Source organism: Rana temporaria, chromosome 1 (genome assembly GCF_905171775.1).
Source record: "Rana temporaria chromosome 1, aRanTem1.1, whole genome shotgun sequence".
Taxonomy (NCBI): domain Eukaryota; kingdom Metazoa; phylum Chordata; class Amphibia; order Anura; family Ranidae; genus Rana; species Rana temporaria.
The window spans coordinates 569,530,014-569,557,989 of record NC_053489.1 but is presented as its reverse complement, the minus strand read 5'-3'; the positions used below and the strand labels follow the sequence as shown (position 1 = coordinate 569,557,989).

The window sequence follows — 27,976 nt, the reverse complement described above, 5'->3', positions numbered from 1 at the left end:
CATATATTGCCCAAAGTTGACTGCTATATAGATGCTTTTTCCAGTTAAATATGTCATTTGACCATGTCGTTGCAGATCTGTACCAAATATGTGTAATCAACATGACGTTTGTATTTGAGTTTTAGATGTTTCAATGGCCATCATTGATCAAGCTGGTTGGATGACCAATGAAACGTCTTTAGACAGTTATGTAGCTTTGATTTTATTTTCAATAGATATACAATTAATGTTATATGGGATTTTTGCTATGACATTACAGCCTCTGAAAACATTTCAAAAAAGGTTGAGAATTATGTGAAATCTATTTTTATCTATCAAGCATGTTCTAGTATTCATTACTGTTATCATTACGGTTTTCATAATTGTTTGTATATACACGTTGAAATGCAAGTGCAACAATATTGTCAAATATTTGTTTTAACATGTATATTTTTTTTTCAAAAACAGAACCATTTTTTTGTTGTAAGGCAAAAAAAGTGGTAGGATTGTTGAAAAGTAGAAGTGAACTATCAATAGTAATAGAGTTGAAGTTACAGAGTAGAGATATAATTCATCAGCACTACATAAAATCATCAATCATATTCGTTTAATAGGAGAATACATCACATAACATCACGTCTACGCATTTGAAACAGACACCCTTTGTCACAGCAGAAAATGTGACAGGTTTGTCATGCTTTTCTTCCGTCAGGAAGGCACACTATTGGATCTAAATTTTTTTTTTTATATTTTATCCACGTGGATGTAAATTATTGATATTTTCACTCAAGTGCTTGGTTTTTTATCTGTACTCTGTGACTAAAATGCGCCATCCATTGTTGTTGTCACAGCAAGGACCATGTTTCTCTGTGTGGTTTTCGCCGGTAGTTTGATTCATACTAAAAAAACAAACATCCAAATGGTTGCATACTCCATCTTGCCCAACCATATATTTTTGATGTTGTGTTGGCTGTAATTTGACTTCTGTAACTTTTGAAACCACATGTTATTGGTATGGAATGTAAGTATCATTTCCTGACTAATGAGGTTAAAAATGTTTCTGCAATTTGTAGACAACCGCTATTCCATCTTTCAAATGCCCTGCGTGGAATAGTTAACATTTGAACTAACGTGCATTGTTTCTCAGTAATGAAATGAGTAATGGTAACTGCGGTGTGGGGTGGAGAGGAGAAATTAAAATATATGTAACATTTGGGGTAATGGTAGATGACTATAGGCAACCAAAGGTAGAGTTAAGTGACCAGTGATGAAGGTGATGATATACAAAACAATAAATAACACCAAAAATATAATATTATGATTCAATTATTGTGTTATTTAATGGTTTGCATATCAACGGCTTCTTTACAGGTCACTTACTCTCTTTACCTTAGGTTGGCTATAGCCATCTGCCATTACGTCAATTGGTGGTATTTATTTTAGTTTTATTTCATTTCTCCCCTCTCCCACACAACGCAGTTAACAGCACTCATTTCATTCACCATCTTTCTGGCAAGGACATGGTTTCAGGCAACTGCAGCATTTCAACTGTCTTTGGCACACAGTTCTGTCTTCTATTTTATTGCTTCTCACTAATGTCAAAAAAATGTTGGTACTTATTAGCAGATAAACAGAATTTTTGCGTGTATAACCCACACTTACATTTGTTGCAATAAAGAATTCAAACACAATTTAGATTTTGTAAAAGACTTTTAAGTGAAACTTTTATTTTACATGTTTGAAACTGTTATTGTTCAATGTTGTAAAAAATAAATGCAAAAGAAGTACAACAAAGTGAAAATACAAAAACAAAATAAAGACTCATTTTTTTGCAATTTTTGTACTCTTGTCTTAATTTTATTATAGTTCTCCAAAGTTTTTAGAGTTGAGTTAACCTGAAATAATAAAAAAAACATCATTGGTTAAGATTTTACATTGATAAACAAGATCAGCCCAAATAATTCATTTTACAGCATGTCTGTCTCTTCAACTTAATAATGCAAGTTTGTGATCATTTCTGATGGTGTTTGGAAAATTAAAACCATGTTACGGTGGTTTATTACCTGAAAAATAGTTTGCAATCAGTTTACTTCTTGCTGTGTTTCCCCTTTGATCATTTTCCACTGGAATTGTGGGCATGTCATCCTCCACTGTGGTGTCTAGTTCCTCTTGTAGTCCACCATGCCTTGCAATGTTATGGAGAATGCTGCATGCTAGGAACATATCAGCTACCTTACTGGGGGAATACTGTAGGAATCCACCAGACAAGGACATGCATCGGAAACGGCTCTTTAGGACACCAAAGCATCTTTCGATCACCACTCTTGTTTTTGTATGAGCAACATTGTAAGCTGCTTCTGCAGGAGAGGATGGCCTGTTGATTGGTGTTAAGAGCCATGGTAGACAGGGGTAACCAGCATCTCCTATAAATTTTAAAACAATATAAATTTATTTGTAAGTATAGAAGAAATCATGCTAAATCACATGATGTAGTGGCCAATTGTGTGGTCATTTTAGAAAATTTTCCATTGTTAGTCACATATGGATAACATACGTCTAATAAAGCACATTTTAAAATTATTTGTGGGGGCAAGGTTCTGGATTTGTACTTTTGATTGAGCATTAATGGTACTTAACTCACAACACAACAGCATACCACAGTTGTGGGCCATTATTAGTGTAGTGTAGTGTAGTGCATGTGAATGTTATGCGAAAATAAAAATGCTGGAGGAAAAGTCTGCCTGTCATAAATATTTCAATACTATAGTGCAGACCTCGTATGGGACTATAACGGAGAACCAGAGGGACATGTCTGTTTCATGTACAATACATATGCACAATGGGGGGGGGGTGATTGTTGTGCTTGGTAGTGCTGCTTGATGTTATGCATATTGGGGGGTTAACCGAAGGGATAGTGTTGAACTCCCAGATTTAAATATTAACTATACATTCAAGTAAATCAACTACTGACACAATTGTTGCATCTTATGCTGCAATCATTTACATATAGGTACTGTACTTAATTCTGGTGGGTGGCTTCTTTGGCACACCTTGGTCATGTGTGTTTTGATAAGTAGTTCCTAGCTCTGTCATGTGATGTCTTAATATGATAGTGTAATACATTACTTAAGCAAGCTTGAAGTAGTGACTACTTTTCAGTGCACACGGAACATGTGGAACAACAATACACCTCACATGAGAAAGGAAAGATTTGTGGACCTTGAACCAGGTGATAGCTAACTAAAAAGTACTTGAAAGTATTTTGGACATTTAAATTCTGAGTTTATTATTACATGTTTTTGAAATACTGATTAATGTAAAGCTGTTGAGCTGTCATGTTACTGATATAGCACTAATGTCAGTCTAGTATGGAATAAAAAAATAAATACGCATTTATAACTGGAAAACACACCATAAAATAAACAGTGGAGCACACTTACCCAGCAGCCATCCATTATTTTCTAAGTCCTTGTCCAGAGTATCATATATTCCCGATTGGCGCAATATATGGGCATCATGACAGGATCCTGGAAAGCCGGTGACAACATCACGGATTATGAGGTTCGAATCACAGATCACCTGGATGTTGAGGGAATGGTAAGCCTTACGGTTTCTGTAGATGTGCTCCTGTTCTGATGGGGGACATAATGGCACATGGGTGCAGTCTATTGCCCCAATGACATTGGGCATTCCTGCTAGGTCAAAAAAACCACGTTTTATTTGATCCCGCTCTTCACGTGACTTGCCCATATGAATGTATTTTGGAGCAAGTTGTCGCAGTGCTTGCAGGACGTCGACCAAGCAGCGGGAAAAACTGGGTTGTGAGATGCCAACAATCTCACCACTGACATGTTGGTATGAGGCCTTTCCTAGAAAATGAAGTACTGCCAAAAAACGCACAAGACCTGGTACTGCATTACTTCTCCGCGTGCGTGTTTCTAGGGCCAAGTGTATTTCATCATACAGGGAATATATCATGGGAGAGGATAATCTGAATTTGGCTATCACCTGGGTTTCAGAAAATTGATCCAAAAAGGTACGTGAACGAAATACACGTTTCTCTATCTGAACGACATTCTGACGTGTCCTTCTTCGCCTCTGGATCAGTTTCAGTTCAAATAGAGCACATCCAAATGGTTCCATCTTGCACAAAACTCGTAACAAAATTTACCACAAGCCTAAACCGCCAAAAAATTCCTCTCAACAAATGATATACCGCCTGGGAAATGTCATAACGCCACCCTCAGGGAGGTGCTTATTTAACGATTGCTTAGCGATCGTTAATTGTCTAAAAAACCTTTGTGAATTGCACTTCTGTACATATTTAACGATTTGAGTCGTTAAAACAACGATCAATACGTTCAATAACGACTCAAAACTAAAAATATCGGTTCTGTGTAGTGAAACGTTATTTGATGATTTTTACAAGCGTTAAATCGTTTAGTGAATTGGACTTGATTCAATAACGTGTGAAATCGTTTACATAACGACCGGTATCGGCAAAAAAAGCTTTGTGAATTGACCCCAATATCTGGTTGTGTACACTTGGCGTATTGCAGTTTTGGATGGGATTGCATTGTGTGCAGTGGCTAATTTGTATCTCAAGCTTCGTACACACAATCGTATTTTCCTCAGACAAAGCCTTTTGTCCGAAGGGCGTTGTCCAAAAACCTGTCTTGCATACGAACGGCACACAATTGTTGGCCAACAAACAAGAAGGTAGCTACGTACTATGTGGTTTTTCAGCTCTTTAGCGCCACCCTTTGGGCACCTTCTGGTAATTTTGTGTTTGGTGAGCATTGCTTCCGAGCATGCGTGTTTTGTTACTTTAGACTTTTTCCTGACGAACTTGTGTATACACGCTTGGAAAATCTGTCAACAGACCGTTGTTCACGGAAAATTTTAAAGCCTGCCATCCAACATTTGACAAACGGTCGGACTCCCCCCCCCCAATCTTTCTGAAATGCCCAAAAAATTGTATATAGCTTTTTATCTTCTAGAATATTTATTGCTCAATGTCAATTTTTGCCGAGAGCTCTCTTCTAAGCACGTCTCTATATCTTTTCAATTGACAGAGCAACCGGTTACATCCGGTAGTGATGGAATTTTTATTTTTACATGGAGCATAAATATAAACCGCAGAGTTATTCTCTGCTCTGGCTCTTTTTATATATGTGTTGCTTAATAGGTGACACTTGATAAGCTAAAGAGCGGATTGTGTGATTGCCTTCTCATCACGGCTATGTGACAGTCACTTGCTGCTTGTTAGAGATGTCCTGACCTAACATCCAGTCCTGAGCATCACTTCAAAGCACTTTGTTGTGTAATTATGTCCTACGGATAATCCGGGGTTGTACAAATCATATGCTCATATGAAAACATCCCCAAGTCCAATGTTCATTAAATTGGTTGTAAAGCCTCAATGCATTAAGGTGAAAAACCGTCTGTGCTGCAGCTCCCCAGACCCCCCTTTTTCTTACCTAAGCCCGATCCAGCGATGTACACAAGTGCAGTGGCTCCAGCCGCTGTCTCCCTCCTCATTGGCTCCCACTGCTGTCAATCAAGTCCAGTGACACTGGAGCGGGGAGCGGGGCAGAGTCCCGCTGTCTGTGTCAATTAATAGACGCAGCAGCGGGACTCAGGAGCGAGCCCACATGGGTGCCCCCCAGGGAAAGTGGCTTTCCATGGGGGCACCAAGAGGAGGAGCCTGGAGCGCGGGTGGGGGACCCCAATCATTTTGCACAGAGCAGGTAAGTATAACATGTTTTTTTTTTTTTAAAACATGGGTTTACAAACTTTAAAGCCCCATACACACCATCAGATTATCTGCAGATTTTTGTCTTCAGATTTACCAAAACCATCTAATATGAGGTCAAACCTTAAGAGTTTCAATTCGTATGCAATCAGGCAGGCCCTTGTACTACATGGTTTTGGTAAATCTGAAGACAAAAATCTGCAGATAATCTGATGGTGTGTATGGGGCTTAAGGCTTGGTTCACATATATGTGAAGTGGATGTGTTTTGACAGAATCCGATTCGCCAAACATGCAAATCAAACGGCTTTCAATGGAGCCGGTTCACACATGTCCAAGGCGGCCGTGGGCCTTTTTAAAAAGAGTCCTGTGTGTTTTTCAGTCCAGTTGAGGTGCGATTTCAAGTAAAAATTCACTCCTGAATCGCATCTGAACCGGTGAGCAAAACCACACAGGATTCCTTTTAAAAACCATGCTGAGACTGCGGCCGGACATATGTGAACCAATCCTTAACCACTTGCAGACCAGCCGCCATCAGTATACGGTGGCAGGCCAGCTCATTCCCGCAAATCGCCGTAACAGCACGTCAGCTGCTTTAAGAGCCATAGCAGGCGTCCGCTGTAGGCGGGGAACCTGATGCACATGGCCGGCGGCCGCGATGTCCGCCATCCCCCCGTTATTGCGGGCCCGAGAGCCAGAATGGGGATTTGTGAGTGTAAACACACAAATCCCCATTATGACAAGGGGAAGAGAAACAGATCGAGTGTTCCTAGTAACATCAATCGGTCTCCTCCCCCAGTGATTCCCATACCTTGCAGTTAGAAACACACATGAGGGAGCACATTTAACCCCTTGATCGCCCCCTAGTGTTAACCCCTCCCCTGCCAGTGACATTTACACAGTAATCAGTTCATTTTTATAGCACTGATCGATGTAAAAATGGCCCCAAAAATGTGTCAAAAGTGTCCGATCTGTCCGCTGCAATGTCACATTCCCGCTTAAAATCGCAGATCGCCGCCATTACTAGTAAAAAAAACAAAACAATAATAAAAATGCCACAAATCTATCCCCTATTTTGTATATGCCATAACTTTTGCGCAAACCAATCAATATACGCTTATTGCGGTTTTTTTTATTTTGCCAAAAATATGTAGAAGAATACATATCGGCCTAAACTGATGAAGAATTTTTTTTTTTTTTTTTAACATATTTGGGGGATATTTGTTATAACAAAAATAAAAAAAAATTACATCAATTTAGTTTGGGTTCAGAGTCGCACGACCGTGTAATTTTCAGTTAAAGCACCGCAGTGCCGAATCGCAAAAAATGGCATGGTCATTGAGGGGGAAAAGTGGCTAAAGATGCATTTTGTATTTACCTTCCATGAAATTCTACCTTTCAACCTTTTTAACATGTGTGAGCTTCATGGACAACGGGCCAGATTCACGTAGAATTGCCCTACGCTGCGGCTGCATAACGTATTACATTTACGTTACACCGCCGCAAGTTTTCAGCGTAAGTGCTTGATTCACAAAGCACTTGCCTGTAAACTTGCGGCGGCGTAGCGTAAATCCGCCCGGCGCAAGCCCGCCTAATTCAAATGGGGCGGGGACCATTTAAATTAGGCGCGTTCTCGCGCCGAACGTACTGCGCATGCTCCGTCCCTAAAATTTCCCGACGTGCATTGCGCTAAATGACGTTGCAAGGACGTCATTGGTTTCGACGTTAATGTATATGGCGTCCAGTGCCATTCACGGATGACTTACGCAAACAACGTGAAATTTCTAATTTCGACGCGGGAACGACGGCCATACTTAACATTGGCTAGACCACCTAGAGGGCAGCTTTAGTTTTACGCGGCGTATCTCTACGGAAACAACGTAAATTTACAACGACGGGCAAAGCGGACGTTCGTGAATCGGCGTAACTAGTCATTTGCATATTCTACGCCGACCGCAATGGAATCGCCACCTAGCGGCCGGCCTGGAATTGCAGCCTAAGATCCGACGGTGTAAGTCACTTACACCTGTCGGATCTTAGGGCTATCTATGCGTAACCTGATTCTATGAATAAGGCGCATAGATACGACAATCGTATCTCAGAGATACGACGGCGTTTCAGGAGATACGCCGTCGTATCTCTTTTGTGAATCTGGCCCAACATGTTTACCGCCTGTCTGATATATCCTACCAACTTTCAAATGCCATGTAATAAGATAATCAATGTTTTTACTTAAAGTGTTTGTAAACCTTCGTTTTTTTTTTTTTTTTTATCCAGAAATAGTTTTATTCATACAGATCGTTCTGTTTTTTTTTTTCATGAACCTATATTGTAACTTTTAGAGAATGACCTAACATAACCTAGTAACTTTCCTCCCTGAGGCATCCAAAACAACGCCCTGCTCATTCCATTTACCAAGTTACAAGTCGCTTATTTCATAGCATTGTTAGCTGCTAGAGGCTGCGAAAGCAGTATTTCTTACACATTTTAACAAATGAAAAGTTACTATTATACTGCGTCTCATAATCCTCCAACAAAAAAACTTCAGTGCATATGATAGTTTGATCAGAGATTGCTGGTACCTTTCATAGCCTTGCATTGTATGATAACTGGAGAAAATCGAACTGGGGTAAAAGCTGTCCATAGCAGCCAAATAACATTCATTTTCTAGATGGCTACATTCTAGATTTCTACATTCATTTAACTTTAACCACTTAAAGACCGAGCCTCTTTCTGAGATTTGGTGTTTACAAGTTGAAAACAGTTTTTTTGCTAGAAAATTACTTAGAACCCCCAAACATTATGGGCCAAATCCTCAAAAGAGATACGACGGAGTAACTGCTGTTACTCCGTCGTATCCCTGGTCCTAACTATGGAACTGATCCACAGAATCAGTTTTCCATAGTTAGGACGAAGATCCGACATGTGTAATTGAATTACACTGTCGGATCTTAGGATGCAGTACCGCATCCGCCGCTGGGGGCATTTCGCGTCGAAATGCCGCCTTGGGTATGCAAATTAGGACTTACGGAGATCCACGAAGCTTTTCAGCTTCGTTTTTTCTCCGTAAGTTTTATTTTGAAAATGCAAAATTAGGGCTGCTTTTACAAGGTGTAAACTGTTTACACCTTGTAAAAACAGACCTTTCTTGCTAGAGACGCAATTTTATTTTAATTTTAAAAAAAATGTTTGGCGCCGTATCTTTTTTTTTACCCGACGCAACTTTATTGTCCCGTCGCGATCCACAAAGCCCGACGTAACGTAATATTGCGCTATGCACGTCGGGAAAATGACGTCACAAGCATGCGCAGTACGGCCGGCGCGGGAGCGCGCCTCATTTAAATGGGAATCGCCCCCTGGAGAAGAGGAACGCCTTGCGCCGGCCGGATTTAAGTTACACCGCTCAAAATTTCTAGGTAAGTGCTTTGTGGATCGGGCACTTAGGTAGAAATTTTGCAGCGGTGTAACTTAAATAGGAAAAATTACGTTGCGCCGCTTCTTTGTGGATTACCCCCTATATATATATATTTCTAACACCCTAAAGAATAATATGGCAGTCCTTGCAATACTTTTTGGCACACTGTATTTGCTCAGCGGCCTTACAAGCGCCCTTTTTTGGATTAAAAAATAAGACAACAGTAAAGTTAGTATATAGTCAATCTTTAGTGAAGAAAATAGTAGCGCTCTGTTTCATAAAACAGTACTAGTAAAGTGATTTTATTAAATAACATAAATAAACACATAAAAATTAGCACATAAAAATTAACAAGTGAAAGTGAATTAATAGTGCATGTGAATGATCCATAAACATATAAAGAAAGTTGAAAAGAAAATAAATTCATATAAAAGTGTCCATAAATCACACCACTCTTCAAGTGATTAAGCAGTGATTGATCAATGAATGGTATCTTTCTTGAAGAAATCTTGATACAAACTTTCCACCACACCTCATGTGCTTGTGAATCCACTCCCAAAAGAAAAAAACTCACCAAAACAATACGCCTTACATTCACATGTTCGGCACAATAGCTTGATAGCCCACCCGGGTTAGTAGACAATTCCAACGGTGATAACAAATCAATCAAATCCACATGAAAAAATAAATAAAATGCTTCCAATGGTGAAGTATGTAAAACCAATTTATTAAAAAGTGCTCACAAATCCTCACTCATTGTACTCACATGTTATAAAATTCACACAGACACTTCAAAAACGAAGTTCAATGCTTCCAAGCATGCGTCGACTTGATTCTGAGCATGCGCAGGTTTTCAACCGATGGTTTTACATACTAACGATCGGTTTTGACCTATCGGTTACCATCAATAGGTTAAATTTTAAAGCAAGTTGCCATTTTTTTAACCTAAGGTTAAATAACGATTGGTTTGGACTGATGAAAACGGTCCTCCGTTTTCATCTGTTTAACCTATCGTGTGTACGAGGCTTAAGAGCATTGGGCGAAAGTGACATTTTGACGTCGCTTCCACCCTGCAATGGGTGGCCCTCTCAGATCTGCCTGAAAAACGGACAGGTGGATCTGAGCAGGCCGCTCGTGTGAAAGGGGCCTAGGGTGCAATATGTAGGGGTTTGTTCACACCAGCACTGAACTGCAGCAGTTGGTATGCTGTGCGGCACAAATCACCACATTGCACTGTTTCCTTTTTTAAAAAATAACTTTATTGAGATGTCACACAAACATCTCATAAGACATCTTATAATATTCAATTGCTAGCCTTGTGGTGCGAGGCAATGGATTTCCCCGCACCACGCTGCACTTGAGAAAAAGTCCTGCATGCACGGTTCAGGGTTTATGTACACTTTAGGCCAGCCCTCAAAATTTCCACTCGCCTACTAGCATTTGGCGAGTGGATTTAAGCTGGGGGCGAGTGATGACAGGGCTGCATGACCAATCTCCCTCCAATCTGTGCCTACACTTAGAGTCCCGATGAGATTGGCGGCCGAAGAGGAAATGCATGCATGCTCGGGAAAAGTAGTCTGGTGAGCCGCGCACAGGCAGAGCAGTACACAGGTGCTCTCCTTACAATTCTCATTAAGCCATGGGACCCAACAGTATGACCTCTCTGAGCCTGCCCCCCTCCCCGGGCCCCGACCGGGGGAGGGCAAAAAGTAGTGAGGTGGAGGATTGCAAAAATTACCACTCCGGTGCAGCGCTCACTGAAAGTTGCCCTGACATGAGAGCGGCAGCCTTCTAGTTTGTGCAGTTTTCTTCTCCTTGTGCTCTATGTAAGTGTCCAACAGTTTAGCCTGAGCACTGTGAACAGACTGGTCTCAATGTGTGCTGTGCGCTGTCAGTGTGCGCTGTGCTATGGTGTCAATGGCTGTGCAGTTGTGTGGATCTCAGCGCTGGATTGTACTCCCTCCCGCTGTGCTGCAGCTCCTCTCCTCTCTGCCAGCCTGAATAAAAGGGGGAAGTGGGGACATGCAAGCGTGGAGCCGCACACACAGGCTCCTGATGATGAGATGAATGGGAGAGGGAGAGAGAGGATGGATGGATGGGAGTTGCAGAGGAGACAGCAAGAGAATGGGGAAGAGACCCAGTTCTAGTGCCCTGTCCCTCTGGTCTGCCCCCAGTGCCCTGTCCCTCTGGTCTGCCCCCAGTGCCCTGTCCCTCTGGTCTGCCCCCAGTGCCCTGTCCCATTTTGTTAAAGTTGTTGTTGGTAATATTTTATTTTGTAAATAGATTCTGCATAAAATATTGTCATTCCATGAGATAATCTACGAGGGCGGGTTTACGGGTGCAATTAGACCCCATTCACACCTGAGCGACAAAACGCCCGACGCCGGACGCTTCTGTCGCTCGAGGGGAGAATTCCCATTGCTGTCTATGGAGATGGTTCACATCTCATAGACGCCGAACGCCTGTCGCCTGAAAAAAAGTCCCGGACCCTTTTTTTCAGGCGACATAGGCGTTTTCCCATTGACAGCAATGGGAAGACTTTGAGAAAAAAAAAAAAAAAGTGAAAGTTTTGTACTCGCGTCAAAATACGCCGCTACACGCGAACGCGGCTGTCGCTCAGATGTGAATGCAGCCTTAGGCGCAGGGCAGTGTATGAATTAGGTGGGGCAACTGGTGGCGAGTAACTCTTGAGGACTGGCTAGTAGCTCAGGACTTGAAATTTTGAGCCATGCTTTAGGCTATAAACAACACCCACCGTTTTCTCCTTTCACATTTATTTCTTCTAGTAGTATGAGGACGCCCTGCAAAGAAGGGGTTTGGTTTCCTCTTCGTTTTATTGTGTGATTCTTGCTATCTGGGTTTTTACATATTTCGCTTGCACAGTTCTTTTATAGATCCAACATTTGGCCAACTTATAGATTTAAGCCCTGTACACACGTTCGGTTTGTCTGATGAAAAGGGACAGATGGACCGTTTTCATTGGACGAACCGATTGTGTGTGGGCCCCATGTTTTTTTTTTCCATCAGTGAAAAAAAATAGAACCTGTTTTAAATTTTTCCTATGGTTAAAAAAACGATAGAAAAAAACGATCGTCTGTGGGGAAGTCCACCGGTCAAAAATCCACGCGTGTTCAGAATCAAGTCGACGCATGCTCGGAAGCATTGAACTTTATTTTTCTCAGCACGTCGTAGTGTTTTACGTCACTGTGTTGGACACGATCGGATTTTTAACCGATGGTGTGTAGGCAAGACTGATGAAAGTCAGCTTCATCGGATATCCATTGGATTAGATTCCATCAGATATCCGATTGTGTGTACAGGGCTTAAGAAGCAAAGATAAACAAATCTTGCAAACTGCATGCTCTGATCCTTAGGCCCCTTTCACACGGGCGTCAGTTTTTTGGCGGACCTGAACTGGAGCTCCATGCAAGTCTATGGAGCGTCGGATGTCAGCAGTGACCATGTCCGCTGACATCCCATCCGCGAAAATCAGACGTATGACGATACGTAAAACTGACAAAAAACACAAACTCCTGCGCACAAGTGGGATCCTTGATAGTCAGTCAGATGTCTACATACAGTTCTCCTTAAATGTCCAAAAAACCGTAGTGACAGAGGCCTTGCTGCCCTTCATGGATGGGGAAATCCTGATAGAAGACAAAAAGGGAGAAAGAAAGGCGCATCAGTCTGACTGCTGGGCTCTGAGGAAGAGGTCTCTGTCACCTCGTAACGCGTCAGCCAGCAGCAACGCACCTCGCCACCCCCCCCTACAGTCTGGAGTGTGGTTTGAGGGGTATTTTAACTACAATTATCGTTTGACAAGCCTTTTATCATTCCCTGTTTGTGAGTAGTTTTCATTATTTTATTATTCCAATAAATTTGCCAAACGGTAGTACACGCGGCTGGTGCGCCTTTCTTTCTCCCTTTTTGTATGACGATACGTCGCCATCCGTCCTGGCGGATCGGGTGAGTTCTGATGAAAACGGACATGCTGTCCGTTTTTGTACGATCTCTCCATAGACAAGCAGCGATGCTCGACAAGCCCCTCCCCGCTCAGTAAGCAGAGAGAGACCTGTCATCCGCAGGCTCAGCGGAGATCAACGGAGAGATCTCCTGCTGAGATAGCGGACCGCTGCAACAGATCCACGCCGTGTGGAAGGGGCCTAAAGGTATGTATGCAGATTTGTCCAGTTTGCTGAGCATTGCAGTTTATAAAAAAATAAATGCTTTGATTCCTCTGTGCAATTCTTCACAGGTCAGACAGATTTATTACAAATATTCTGCAGAATCAATACTTTGATCATTCTACTGATATGATCATACCTAACCATAGCAATGTACTTCTATATGTATACTCTCCAGGCAGTACAGGTGAAGACAAAAACAGCTTCAGGTAATCACATACAGTAGTTGAATAACCTCAAATTTGTATTTACATAAAGCAATGATGTAAAAGTATTTTACTCTCTAGCTTACTTTTTTTTTTGCATAGCTGATACATTTAGATCCTTGTGGGACTTGAAATGAGTGTGTGCCATGACAAGTATTAATGACAGGCAGCAATAAGAAAAGACTCATGGGGCTGTGGTGTCATAATAGCTATGAGGCCCAGATAACAATTCTCTCTTGAAACTGAATTTTCACCGTGGTTTCCACATTTTACGTTTCCACGTATTTTTAGAGGTACTCAAGCACATTTTCAACAAGTCCTGAACAGAAGCTTGTTTTAATTGCTATTTTGCCCTCTCCCTTGTATAAGAAAACACATCCAGGTTAAAGCTCTTACACACGATCGGACTTCCATCGGACTTTTCCCTGTGGATTTTTGTCCGAAGGGGGGCTGGCCCTGAACTTGTTCTGCACACACACGGCAGAACATTTTCAGCCAACATACACCAAACCATTTGGTTTTTCAGCTCTTTAGCGCCACCCTTTGGGCAAATTCTGCTATTGTTGTCTGATGTTTAGCATTGGTTCGGAGCATGTGTGTTTGTACTTTGGATTTTAGTCTGATGGATTTGTGTACACACGATCGTATGATCTGATAGAACAGATGTTTTGTCTGAAAATTTGAGAGCATGCACAGCCAACATTTGCTGTCGGAAATTCCGACAACAATTGTCCCATGGAGCATACAGACGGTCGGAATGTCCGATAAAACACGTCCGTCGGACCGTTGTTGTCGGAATATCCGATCGTGTGTATGAGGCCTCGTACACACGACCGTTTTCCTCGACAGAATGCATCAAGAAACTTGGTGGCAGAGCTTTTTTGCAGAGGAAAACGGTAGTGTGTACCTTATTTAATCAAGGAAACTGTCGAGGAACTTGACGAGGAAAAAAGAGAACGAGTTCTCTTTTTCCTCGACGGGAGTCTCAATTTCCTTGTTGTATTCCTCGTCGAGCTGATTTTCGACGAGAAACGCGAGCATGTGTATGCTAAGATACCCGGGCATGCTCAGAATAAAGTATGAGATGGGAGCGCACCTTCGGTAAAAGTAGCATTTGTAATGGAGATAGCACATTTGTCACGCTGTAACAGACTGAAAAGTGCAAATCGTCTCTTACCAAACTTTTACTTAACACGCAGTAACATGAGATTAGCAAAAGCAGCCCCAAGGGTTGTGCCAGTGGAATCGAACTTCCCCTGCCGTTGTATGTGTTCTACGTCACCACGTTTGAGAACAAAGACATTTGGTCTTGACAGTGTGTACGCAAAGAAAGCTTGTCGAGTTCCTCGACAAGCCTAACAAGGAACTCGTCGAGGAAAACGATGTGTCTTTCCCGACGAGTTCCTCGGTCGTGTGTACAAGGCCTGAGGCCCCGTACACAAGTCCGAGGAACTCGACGTGCCAAACACATCGAGTTCCTCATCGAGTTCTGTGTTGAAGCCGCAGAGGATCTCAGCGGGCCAACTTTCCTCATTGAACAACGAGGAAATAGAGAACATGTTCTCTATTTGGCCCGACGAGTTCCTCGTCGGCTTCCTCGGTGAAAAGTGTACACACGACCGAGTTTCTTGGCAGAATCCAGCTCCGATCGAGTTTCTGGCTGAAATCTGTCGTGTGTACGGGGCCTGAGACTTTAGATGAGTTTTTGTGTAAACCGCAAAATTATATTTGTATTTTGTGTATTAATGTCAATTTTGGCTGTGGATGAGGTGACAGCTAGAACTTTTTTTATGATGGAGTCTGATGGGATCTCAACCATCTTCGGAGTGACCCCCCCCCCCCTAGCCTTCACTTAAAGTGGAGTTCCACCCATAAATATAACATTACATCAGTAGTTTTAAAAAAAATGTCATTAGTCCTTTACGAAATTTTTTTTTTTTTTAGATGCCTTCAAAGTGTTGTTGCTAGGCAGAATAGTTAATCTTCCCACTTCCTGCACCTAGGTGCTTAATGCTTCCTAGCCTACACCGCACAGACTCCTGGGAATGTAGTGGGTGTAACTTTCCAGGAGTCTGTGCACTCCCCAGTCTCAAAGAATCATGTGACTTGGACAGCACAGGTGCTGAAACCTGATCTGACACTGCTTATGCAGCACTGAGCATGTGCGAGATTTGCAAGGCTGAAATCCAGGAAGTCATACAGTCTGGCTTCACGATGCCCACACTTAAGATGGCCCCAGTCAATTTCTATTTTATAAAGTGTCTAAATGCTGTAACAACCTAACAAAACGGACCTTAGTTTACAGACTAACTTTACTAGAATACATTAAGCTTGTGTATTACAGGGGTATTTATATTTAAAAAGTGAAATTGTGGCCGAAACTCCGCTTTAATATAACTCCTTAGTGTGTGGTTAAGAGCACCTAGTACAATTTCCACCTCGACCTTCCATCTCACTTGAAATTTGTTTAAAAACTTTATTTGAAGAAGGGAGAGGACCCCCAAAACGAGTTTCTAACAAGTATAGATCTTAAAAGAATTTCAACCAAGAGAAAAATTTGTACTGGTGGCTCCTAACCACATACCAAAATGTTGTTTTTCTGTTGACCGACTGATCAGAGAGGCAGCAGCTAGTGCCCAGGACATGGTCCATACCTCTACCATAAGCTAAGCTCCAACTTGGAAACAATTTTCCATCGACTTCCATTCATTTTTAAACCTCTTAACACATTGGTCCAGCAGTATCACACTAGATCTTCACCACTTCCAGTTATTATAAGTAACTTTATAGAAAATGAAACATTACTTACTTTCAGAACAAAAAGCTGTTCAGTAAAACAGGTGAATACCCAAATGAAATACTGTATGCAAATGGGATCTGTTTTACCTGCCAAGGGATTTGTATTTTTGCTCATCTAGTTCTGATGCCGCGTACACACAATCATTTTTCGGCATGAAAAAAAATGCAATTTAAAATGATCGTGTGTGGGCTTCACATCATTTTTCGGCTTCTGAAAAACGACAACATTTTTTTTCGAACATGCTGCATTTTTTAACAACGTTTTAAACTATGTTGTTTTTCGGCTTGTAAAAAATGATCGTGTGTGGGCTAAAACGACGTTAAAAACCCGCGCATGCGCTGAAGCAAGTTATGAGACGGGAGCGCTCGATCATAATGGAGTAAGCACATTCATCACGCTGTAACAGACAGAAAAGTGCGAATCGTCTTTTACTAACACGGAATCAGCTAAAGCAGCCCCAAGGGTGGCAGCATCCGCATGGAACTTCCCCTTTATAGTGCCGTCGTACGTGTTGTACGTCACCGCGCTTTTCTAGAGCATTTTTTAAAAACGATGATGTGTGGGCAACGTAGTTTTAATGATGAAGTTGGAAAAACTTTGTTTTTTCTACATGCCGAAAAACTTTGTTTTTTTTTTCATGACGAAAAATTATTGTATGTACGCGGCATTAGATTTACCTCTGCCACACAACCAAGCCCTATCTGGTGGGATAGAAGACCTGATTATGCTTACCTGTATCTGGGCAGTGAGAGGAGAAGCAGCACACTAATGAGTTCATCCCTCTGTCACTCTGCACGCTTCTCCTATTAGCACATCTATTGTTAGCACTTACGTTTTGCAAAACAACTGACTAGCTACTTGTGCTGCTTCTTTCTTTCCCAGCCTGTACAGGGACTACAAGAAGCTGATACTAAGTGCAATTTAGGTATTTTTGCAGTTTGTATTTGAAATAAATCAATTAATGGTTTATTAATAAATGCCAAGCTGTATTAAAGTGGAGTTCCACCCAAAAATGGAACTTCCACTTTTTGGAATCCCCCTCCGTTGTCACATTTGGCACCTTTCAGGGGGAGGACGGAGCAGACACCTGTCTAATACAGGTATTTGCACCCACCTGGCATAGATCATCTCTGTGATCGAGGTCACCTACGCCACTTCCAGCGCCTATTCTGTCCTCCCCCGCTGTCTTCTGGGAGACACACAGGTCCCAGAAGACAGCAGGGACCAGTGAGGACGCGCAGCAGGAAACCAGGAAGTGAAGCCACAAGGCTTCACTGCCTGATTCCCTTACCGAGGATGGCGACAGCAACAGCCAATTCTCAAACGACAGATCGGCTTCAGCTGCCGACATTGCGGGCGCCCTGGACAGGTAAGTGTTCATTTATTAAAAGTCAGCAGCTGCTGTATTTGTAGCTGCTGGCTTTTAATATATTTTTTTTACGTGGGACCTCCGCTTTAATGAATGTCTTTTATATCTGCTTGGAGTTCAGCTTTAATTAACATTGAACACAAAAACCTATAAGTATTGATTTAATGGCTACTGTATTCTCAGCCAACAAGATCATTTTAATTGTCTGTAAATTCATAAACAGTACTCAACAGGGAATGGATTTTTTTTATTTTATCCTTGTTCGGCTTTACAGCTTCTTCTTAATTACGCTGCCTGCCCATTGGACAGATATTATTATTTTGATTTATGGTTCAGTGAGATGATTGGAAGCAGACAGCTGACACTGGGCTTTGCAAAGTAATGGCATGGTAATAATGAAGACATCTCATGTAAATGATAAATGATACTTTACTCTACATAAAGACTGGTGCATATAGCTGCTGAATATTTTTTAATCCCTGGGGAAAATACAAGCCACCTGTTTATGTATGCAGCAACTTTTTATTTGCTACAGAACTGCTGACACATTGAATAGATGGGTGGGAGAAGGAGAATTCACACGTAGAAAAAGGGAGGCGAATCTGATTTAAAAATAACTCAAACAGAAAGTTAACCTATAAAAATAATAGGAGAAAAAAAAGTTTACAAAAACTGACAGTTTACAAATTGGGACCATAACTAGTGCACAGCATTTGGAATCAACCAGCATTAGACCGTCCAGTGCAAGGTTCCAACATAGTATGGTAAATCCTGGTGCTCAGGGTGTACTGAACTTTACATCCACATAAGAGGAGGAGAGGAGAACAGGTTACCCATGGCTTGCTTCCAAGCACTTTACTGTGATATACTGTCAGGCCTCGTACACACGACCGAGTTTCTCGGCAAAAAACAGCAAGAAACTTGCTGGGAGATATTTTTTTGCAGAGGAAACCGGTCGTGTGTACATTTTTGCCGAGGAAACTGTCGAGAAACTCAACGAGCCAAAAAGAGAGCAAGTTCTCTATTTCCTCGACGGGAATGGAGAAACTTGCCTTGTCGAGTTCCTCGACAGCCTAACAAGGAATTTGACGAGGAAAACGATGTGTTTCGCCCGTCGAGTTCCTTGGTCGTGTGTACAAGCCTTCAGCAAACTTTTTTTTTATAGCTTGTAACAATATACAGTAAAACCTTGGTTTGAGAGTAACTTGGTTTGAGAGCGTTTTGCAAGATGAGCAAAATGTTTTAATAAATTTTGCCTTGATATACAAGCAATGTCTTGATATAAGAGTAGTGTCATGTCACAACTGAGTATAAAAAAGAAGAGAGGAGCCTCTAAGTGTAGCAATATGGTTACATTTAACCACTTCGTTACTGAGCCTGTTTTTCAGATTCAGTGTTTACGAGACTAAAACAGTTTTTTTTGCTAGAATATTACTTAAAACCCCCAAACATTATATATATATTTTTTTCTAACACCCTAGAGAATAAAATGGCAGTCATTGCAATACTTTTTGTCACACCGTATTTGCGCAGCGGTCTTACAAGCGCACTTTTTTTGGAAAAAAAAACACTTTTTTGAATTAAAAAATAAGACAACAATAAATTTTTCCCAATTTTTTTATATATTGTGAAAGATAATGTTACGCCGAGTAAAATGATACCCAACATGTCATGCTTAAAAATTGCGCCCGCTCGTGGCATGGCGTCAAACTTTCACCCTTAAAAATCTGGATAGGCGACGTTTAAAAAATTCTACAGGTTGCATTTTTTGAGCTACAGAGTAGGCCTAGGGCTATAATTATTGCTCTCGCTCTAATGATCGCGGCGATACCTCACTTGTGTGATTTGAACACCGTTTTCATATGCGGGCGCTACTCGCGTAAGCGTTCGCTTCTGCGTGCGAGCTCGTCGGGACGGGTCGCTTTAAAAAAATTTTTTGTTTGTTTTCTTATTTATTTTTATTTATTTTATTACTTTTTACACTGAAAAAAATAAAATAAAATATTTGATCACTTTTATTCCTATTATAAGGAATGTAAACATCCCTTGTAATAGAAAAAAGCATGACAGGCCCTCTTAAATATGAGATCTGGGGTCAAAAAGACCTCAGATCTCATATTTAGACTAAAATGCAAGAAAAATAAATAAATTTGGAAATGTAATTTTTTCAAATGACAAAAAAAAAAATGTTGCTTTAAGACGCTGGGCGGGACTGACGTTTTGACGTCACTTCCGCCCAGCAGAGCTATGGGGACGGGTGAAGGAGATTTTTCCTTCACTCGTAACCCCGCTCAGCTGCCGAACGGTCCCGATCTCCTCTGCCGCTACCGACGGCTCCGGTAAGCGGCGGAGGGCGCGGGACAGCGGCGGGATGGGGGGGGGGCCCTCTCCCGCCACCGATAACGGCGATCTCGCGGCGAATCCGCCGCGGAGACCGCCTTTATCGTGTACAGGAACGTCGGCACTAAAGATGGATACCTCAGTTGTGGCAGCAGCTGCTGCCGTTCCTGAGATATCCATCTTTAAAAACAGGACGTCTATTGACTATGGGCTGGAAACCAATTTAATGAAGGTACAACATTTAGCAACATATTGCTACACTTAGAGGTGCCTCTCTTCACTATACAAGTGCTTTGGATTACAAGCATGGTTCTGGAACGAATTATGCTCGCAATCCAAGGTTTTACTGTACTGTTATAAACTGTTTTGATGCACTCTGTAGGTGCCCTGCTCTTTTCTCCTCTTCATATGTAGACTTTACAGATAGGCCTCACTCTTTGGAACCCAGTTCTGAGCAGGGCCATCTTTTCCATTGGGCACGCAGGGAAGTTGCCCGGGGGCCCCGCTTGCCTGGGGGGCCCCACCGGCTGCCCAGCAACCCCAGTAAAAAAATGTGGAGAGTGACGGGTTAGAACTGCCCATGCCCAGTTTGCGGAAATCACAGAGAAGATCCGGTCCTCCACGAATGCGGGGGGTTGCTGATGTAAGGGGGGGGGTGAATGCAAAAATGTAAGGGGGCACTGATATAAAGGTTTCCCCTCCTATATTAGTGACCCCCCTTACCTTAGTGTATTTACTCTATGGAAGGTGGTCTCTGGTCACCAGAGTGCCCCCCACATCAGAGTTCCCCTTTACATCAGAGTCTGCAGGATTTCCCCTTACAATGCAAGGGGGAATTCAGTCTGCGGACCCTGATGTAAGTGGGAAAGAGAAAGCAGTGGACTCTGATATAAGGTGGTCTCTGGTCACCAGAGCCCCCCTCCACATCAGAGTTCCCTCCTTAGATCATGATCTGCAGCGTTCCCCTTTACATAAGAGTTCCCTTTCACTGTAAGGGGGAATCCTGCAGACTCTGATGTAAGAGGAAACTCTGTGCTGGCCGGGGTATAGTAACCTTTTTTTTTTACTTTTGTTTAACTTAAACACATTGCTAATAGCACTAGCTATATGTTTATAGTTTAAATACTGACATTTGCATTGTTCGGCACTGAAAACTGTCATTTTAAGTACTTTTTTTGCAGTGGCAGTAAAAAATGTGGTTCTGTCAGTAAATGTTATCATTTTTGTCAGTAAATTCTCGTGTGTGATTGTGTAGACAGGGCCCCAGTGCACTGTATTGCCCGGGGGCCTATAATGCTCTTAAGATGACACTGGTTCTGAGTGCATGGGGCCAATAAAAGATTACACTGGCTTTCCTGTGTACTCGTTTCAGATGATTTCAAAATGATTGTGAACTGGTTCTAGACATGAATCGGTTGTTGTAAAATGATTTAGAATCTTGCATCTTCCTTTGAGTCATACCATTTTCTTATTCCCTAAAGATATCCTAATTTTCCTTTGAGTGGCAGAAATTATATTTTATTAGTTTTAAAACTGACATTGAGTAAAGAATTCTTTTAATCATTTGGAGAATTACAAAGCTGCTTAAAGAGAACATAGACAATCCCTTATGGAATGTACTCAGTACATGGATACTGACGGGTAAGACTGTTTCTGGGGTTACTAGGACACTTTTAATCCATGTTCCAGGAATTTGTGTTGCATGCGTGGCACTCTCCACACTGTATTGTAAAACTGATCTGTAGGTTGGAGCTAATGAATCTTGATCTCACTACCTGACACGCATTTTCATATACACTTTGGATAGCTGTGGTTCTAGAGGCACGCAGAACTTCTGTTGTAAACAGGGTTGCATACTCAGCCTCTAGCATTTGTGTCTGGATCTCTCTGACGACTTTCTGGATAAGTTTCTCCCTGTATGTTAACTTCATCTTCAGTCCAGCAGGCTGTTCCTAAATATGGACTAACCAAAAAGAAAATTGGTAAGTAGACTAAAGACCTGAGATGATGTACTACCCTCTGTATAACATGCCAGGAGGCAGGGAAATCAGAATTGTTCAAAAGCTATGATGTATTGCTTTAGTCAGACAGCAACCAGAGGAGGCTTGAGTATCAGAAGTGAGTGTCAAGCCTCGTACACACGACCGAGGAACTTGACGGGCGAAACACATAGTTTTCCTCGTCGAGTTCCTTGTTAGGCTGTCGAGGAACTTGACAAGGCAAGTTTCTCCATTCCCGTCGAGGAAATAGAGAACTTGCTCTCTTTTTGGCTCGTCGAGTTTCTCGACAGTTTCCTAGACGAAAATGTACACACGACCGGTTTCCTGGGCAAAAAAATATCTCCCAGCAAGTTTCTTGCTGGTTTTTGCAGAGAATCTCGGTCGCGTGTACGAGGCCTAAGACTTTAGGTTTCTTCAAGCTTTCTAAACAAAGGGCCAGTTCACTGTCATTGTGATGATTGGGAGTAGAAAATGCCCTGCCATCAGTGGAAATAAACAGTGCCCCAGACTTGGTAGTCAGTGGGAGTAAAAAATGACCCAGTGCCTGTGGTCAGAGGGGAAAAAAAATGTTGATGTGAGTGGTAGAAAACGTGCCCCATGATTGGTGTTAGTGGGAGGACTAGTGTCCATTAATTGGTTTAATTTGGGAAAATAGTGCCTCATAAATTATGTCAGTGGAAGGAAAGGTGTTCCAATTATTGGTGTCAGTGGGAGGAATAGTGACAAATCACTGTTGTCAGTGGGAGGAATAGTGCCCCATACATGGTATTAGTTCGAGAAATAGTATCCCATAATTGGTGTTGGTGGGAGGAAAAGTGCCCCCAAATGCCGGGTTTAATGCAAGCAAAGGGCTGAAGTTTGGGAACCACTGTTCTAGAGTTTAAAGCGTTTGTTAAACCAAAAAAACCCAAAAAAACAGATTCTGTTCCTCCCTGGCGGTATGATTCTTTCAGAAAAAACATGCTGAAAGCGGTACCATTATTTGCAAGGAAATTTGGCGTTTTATACTGTAGGCCTGTGATTTTTAGGAATAACTCACTTAAATCTGACCAAACAAGATTCTAATAGGCATCCCGGGTATGACATTTTTTTAAAAACAAAATTATAAATTATAATATAATAAATAATTATAAATAATTATAACAAATAATAATATAATTATAATAAAAATTATTCAATAATGTAATCAAATCAAAATCACTGAAATTTGCTCAGTTGCAGAATTGTTGCTGTCATTATTTTTTTTTTTTTATGACGAATTTCCCCACAAATCGCTATCGCACAATTCTGCAAGTGATTATAATTTATTATCGCTGTTTTTTAGCTGATCTAAAACTATTTTTGACATAAAGGGACACTTTTGGTTGCTATGGACAATCTACAGTTTGCAGGGAGATGACACAGGACAGACCACTAGGGACAAGGGGGGTGTGTTTTTTTTACATACAGTACTGTAATCTATAAGATTACAGTATACTGTATGTAAAGTGTTTGTTTACTTTTTTGAATTTGGCGCCGTTCTCCGTCCCCGTGCCTCGTAACGTCGCAGGGAACGGAGATCGGCGTCACACTGAGGCACTGTGTGAATCGAGCGAGGTCCCGCTCGCTCACACAGCGCGGTGGCATCGCTGGATCCAGGGACAAGGTAAGTAAACCATGCCTGTGGATCTAGCGAGGCAAGCCCGAGTCTGACTCGGGAATACCGCCAGGCAGGTTAAAACATGTTATACAGCAGTGCACAGTGCTTGTGCTTTGTAATTTGGTCCCTTGTAACACCTGAAATGGTTGGCTGATCCTGCCTGGTTCTGCCCTCCCTTATGTAAACTGACCACAGTATATCATGGCTGCTAAGCCCTGAAACTGTGGTCAGTTTACGTGCCTTCATCATCCGCTGTGTCTCCTGCTTCTCCTCTCCCCCCTCTGCCTGTCAGCTACATGTCCACGCCCGCCCCATCCCCTCCTGCTGCTCAAATTAGGTTTAAATTGACATTATCCTCTTTGTTTATTCATGTAATGTCCCCCTGTGTCTGTGCTTTATAAAAATTATGCAGATATATGCCTGTTTACAGACTGCAGATTGGCGCTCACGTGACCCGCTGCCTCTCTCCTCTCTCGCATGACAGCTGCAGCGGACAGGGCAGTCTCTCTCTCCTCCTTCCTTCCTGACTGATGTCATCAGGTGATCCTCTGCCCTGCCCGCTGCAGCTGTTAGGCCAAGAGAGGAGAGAGCCAGCAGGTTACATGAGCTTTGCGCTCTGTAAACAGGTATATGGCTGGATTATTTTTATAAAGCACAGTTCTTCTTGTTCATTAATTTAATAAAGCGCTGCACTAAGAACTATTTGCACATGAAATGGTGAAATAACAAAACCTTTATGCACATTAACAATTACAACATCCCCTTCACAAAAAAAACGTATGTGATGCTATGCTTTGAAGCACTCATGGAAGTATAAAAATTGTATCTGTTTGGGGTCAGTTCTGATTATATAGTGTGAGGCCTTGTACACGACCGTTTTTCTTGACAGAATCCATCAAGAAACTTGGTGGCAGAGCTTTTTTGCCAAGGAAAACGGTCGTGTGGTCGTGGAACTCGACAAGAAAAAAAAGTTCTCTTTTTCCTCATCGGGAGTCTCAATTTCCTTGCCGTGTTTCTTGTCGGGCTGGTTTACGACGAGAAACACGTTCGTGTGTATGCTTAGAAACCAGAGCATGCTCAGAACAAAGTATGAAGCCTCGTACACACGACCGAGGAACTCGACGGGCGAAACACATCGTTTTCCTCGACGCGTTCCTTGTTAGGCTGTCGAGGAACTCGACAAGGCAAGTTTCTCAATTCCCGTCGAGGAAAAAGAAGACATGCTCTCTTTTTGGCTCGATGGGATCCTCAACAGTTTCCTCGTCGAAAAATGTACACAGTTTCCTCGGCAAAAAAAAAATCCCAGCAAGTTTCTTGCCGAGAAACTCGGTCGTGTGTACGAGGCCTGAGACGGGCGCGCACCTTCGGTAAAAGTAGCGTTCGTAATGGAGATAGCACATTCGTCACGCTGTAACAGACTGAAATACACGAATCGTCTCTTACCAAACTTTTACTTAACACGCAGTAACATGAGATTAGCAAAAGCAGCTCCAAGGGTTGTGCCAGTGTAATCAAACTTCCCCTTTATAGTGGCGTTGTACGTGTTGTACGTCACCGCGTTTGAGAACCACAAGATTTTGTCTTGACAGTGTGTACGCAAAGAAAGCTTGACAAGATTCTCGATGTTTCTTTTACGACGAGTTTCTCGGTTGTGTGTACGAGGCCTGAGTCTGAACCGTTAAACTTTCATGATGTTGTAGAAGGTATGTGATGAGAAGCCAATGCTGATGGCCAACGTAACATATAGATTGGATTCAAACTCAAAATGTTTCATCTACTTTCTTTCAAAATACAAGGCAGTCATCCAAAATTGTTAAATGCTTATGCTTAGTGATTTCAGCAGGAAATCATGTCAAAAAAGCATTCTGTTTTTTTTTCAGTAGATAGGAGTTCTTAAATAAATACAGTAAATATAGAGAACTGTTCAAAAAATAATTGAGAATTATCACCTCCTATTTGTCAATGTCCCATGATGCAGGCTCACTACTCCCTGTCCCGGTGGACTCTCCTTTTTTGAGTTGCATGATTGACTGTGTCATTCAACCCATAGTGGGCCCAGGCGGCCAATGACATTCCCTCTGGGGGTGAATCATTGCGTCGGCCTGGGCTCAAAGTACTGAACAGAACTACTGACCAGAACTAAGTCACTACATTAGTAAGGACCGATTACCACCAAAGCAGAAGAGGCAGAACCTGTGTGGTCACTGAACCAGCTGGAAGAAATCTTAATTTTAGAGGAGAGGTTTCTAGGGAGAAAGAGGGAAATACTGGAGTTCCAATAAAAAAAAAATTGTGGGATGATGTTGAGATTCCGTTGTTAATGTCATTTATTGTGATCTTTTAAAATATAAAAACCTGTTGTAAAAGAAAAGCTGTCATAAGATACAGATTGCAGAGGTCCTACTGAAAACACTAGTTGCTTATTTCTTATGCTGACCTCATTACTTCAATAGTTTGAACAACAGACCATAGCTAAGTATGCAGACCGGACAAGTGAGACAAAAGTCATTAATAACCATACTTGTTCTGGGTAAGGGATTCAAAGTAAGCCAGCCACCTGCATTTTCAGAAGGAAAGGTGAGCATGGTTTGACAACATAAGGGCCGACATTACAGTTACAAAACCATTCAATATAGGAGTAATCAGAGGGCCCTGCTCATATAAAGTAGCTCTTTTATTTGCTAGCATTATCAAAGCCCTACAGTAACCAGTCAGAGTGTTCAGAAGTCGTTGCTAGCTCTGCAAATTAATCTGACGTTGCTTGCTATTGATTTATACTATGCAGCTGTACACAGAGGTCATAAAGACAGCAATATGAATTTGGATGGTACTCAAAACTGGTTACCCAGACAGTCACATAATACAAATAGGTCAACATAAACATGATATTTCACCAAAGCATTTTTGCACTTATTAGTATCATTAATATTTCTATCATAATGTTATTATGTACATCTTATTTCTCAATGGGAACAAATGCCAATTTATTGTGAATTCATCATGTTATATCATGGATTTAAATAGAGGTGTGGAATTTGTCATGGGTATGAGATCTGGTTTAAGTCCCTGGGAAGCTTAAAAACTTTTCCTCTAACCACTCCCAGGTTCCCTTCCCTATGCATACCCTCCTCACATATGCCAATAATATAGGAAAACACTGAGGCCTCGTACACACAATAGGTTAACCAGAGGACAACAGTCTGATGGACCGTTTTCATTGGTCCAAACCGATCGTGTGTGGGCCCCATAGGTTATTTAACCTTAGGTTAAAAAAAGCCAACTTGCTTTAAAATTAACCTATGGAATCTTAACCGATGGGAAAAAACGATCGTTAGTAGGCACGTCCATCGGTTAAAAATCCACGCATGCTCAGAATCAAGCTTGGAAGCATTGAACTTCGTTTTTTTTCAGAATGTCATTGTGTTTTACGTCACCGCGTTCTGACACAATCGTTTTTTTAACTGATGGTGTGTAGGCACGACGGACCATCAGTCAGCATGCTCGGAAGCATTGAACTTCATTTTCTCAGCTTGTTGTAGTGTTGTATGTCACTGCATTCTTTTGTGTGACCGTGTGTATGCAAGCCAAGCTTGAGCGGAATTCCGTCGGGAAAAAAGATCCAAGGTTTTTTCGACGGAAAATCCGATCGTGTGTACGCGGCATTAGGAATCAACAATTAATCTTATCTTGGTCTATATAACTTATGCTGTTACAATTTGGATGAAGACATATGGATAAAATCAGTATAGTGAAAAATTTGGTCTGTGGCATGCGTTGAAAGCCATTCTAGGTCCAGCCAGAAATCAGGATGCTGGGGGCAGCTAAGAAGGGTTCTATAGTGTGCTGCTAGAGACAGAATAGGGGCACTTTACCAGAGGTTGATTGAGGCAGCGAGAGTAGCAGTATAGGGAGGTGCTGGAGGCATATGAGTGATGCAGTATGGCCATGTACGGAAGGGAGGCAGGTCACATAAGGGAATTAGATGTGGACTAGGGAAGCAAAACAGACAGAGGAATCAGGCAGCACATTTGACCACTGAAGGAAAAAAAGTAACGCAAAACACAAAGAAGTGCAGAAGGGGCATGAGTGGAGCAGTATTGGGGAAAAGGCTGGAGGAGGATCAGAGGAACAGTATAAGAGCCCACAAGGTGCCCCAGTGACCCCATATTACCAACTCTTAGTACCAATTCTTTTGAACGACTCTTCTTCACAGTCACTACTTCAGTGGTTCCTATCAAAGTGACTGTGATATAGTGGCGATGTGTTGATAGCTGGTTAATCACACTGCTCT

The 27,976-nt window shown here is 41.9% G+C and overlaps 3 protein-coding genes across 5 annotated transcripts in view; 2 read left to right on the top strand and 1 right to left on the bottom strand.

The window, feature by feature from the left end:
* Window positions 1-1,814, top strand: part of LOC120922152 — a 6,233-nt gene extending 4,419 nt beyond the window's left edge. Inside the window, exon 8 of the mRNA XM_040334613.1 lies at window positions 1-1,814. This exon is cut by the window's left edge and continues 334 nt beyond it. The gene's annotated coding sequence lies outside the window, so the exon portion shown is untranslated.
* SLC7A2 (solute carrier family 7 member 2) overlaps window positions 1-27,976 on the top strand; it is a 166,848-nt gene that overhangs the window by 20,684 nt on the left and 118,188 nt on the right. The gene's annotated exons all lie outside the window — the stretch shown is intronic.
* Window positions 1,402-4,508, bottom strand: LOC120922159 (putative nuclease HARBI1). Of its 2 annotated transcripts, XM_040334633.1 has the most exons (3): window positions 3,420-4,508; window positions 2,043-2,402; window positions 1,402-1,874 (listed from the first exon to the last, which is right to left on the bottom strand). In XM_040334633.1, exons 1-3 carry the CDS (start codon window positions 4,120-4,122, stop codon window positions 1,870-1,872), a joined length of 1,068 nt encoding a protein of 355 aa, XP_040190567.1. In that variant the 5' UTR covers window positions 4,123-4,508; the 3' UTR covers window positions 1,402-1,869. The 2 variants fall into 2 exon arrangements, with proteins under 2 accessions (XP_040190567.1, XP_040190560.1); XM_040334626.1 differs by having other exon boundaries at window positions 1,402-2,402.

Bases quoted from the DNA above. Each gene is read 5' to 3' on its own strand.
- LOC120922159 (XM_040334626.1), bottom strand. From the start codon at position 4,122: ATGGAACCATTTGGATGTGCTCTATTTGAACTGAAACTGATCCAGAGG. The intron at 2,403-3,419 runs GTAAGTGTGCTC...TAAAATTTATAG, and splicing joins AAATAATGGATGGCTGCTGG to GAGATGCTGGTTACCCCTGT.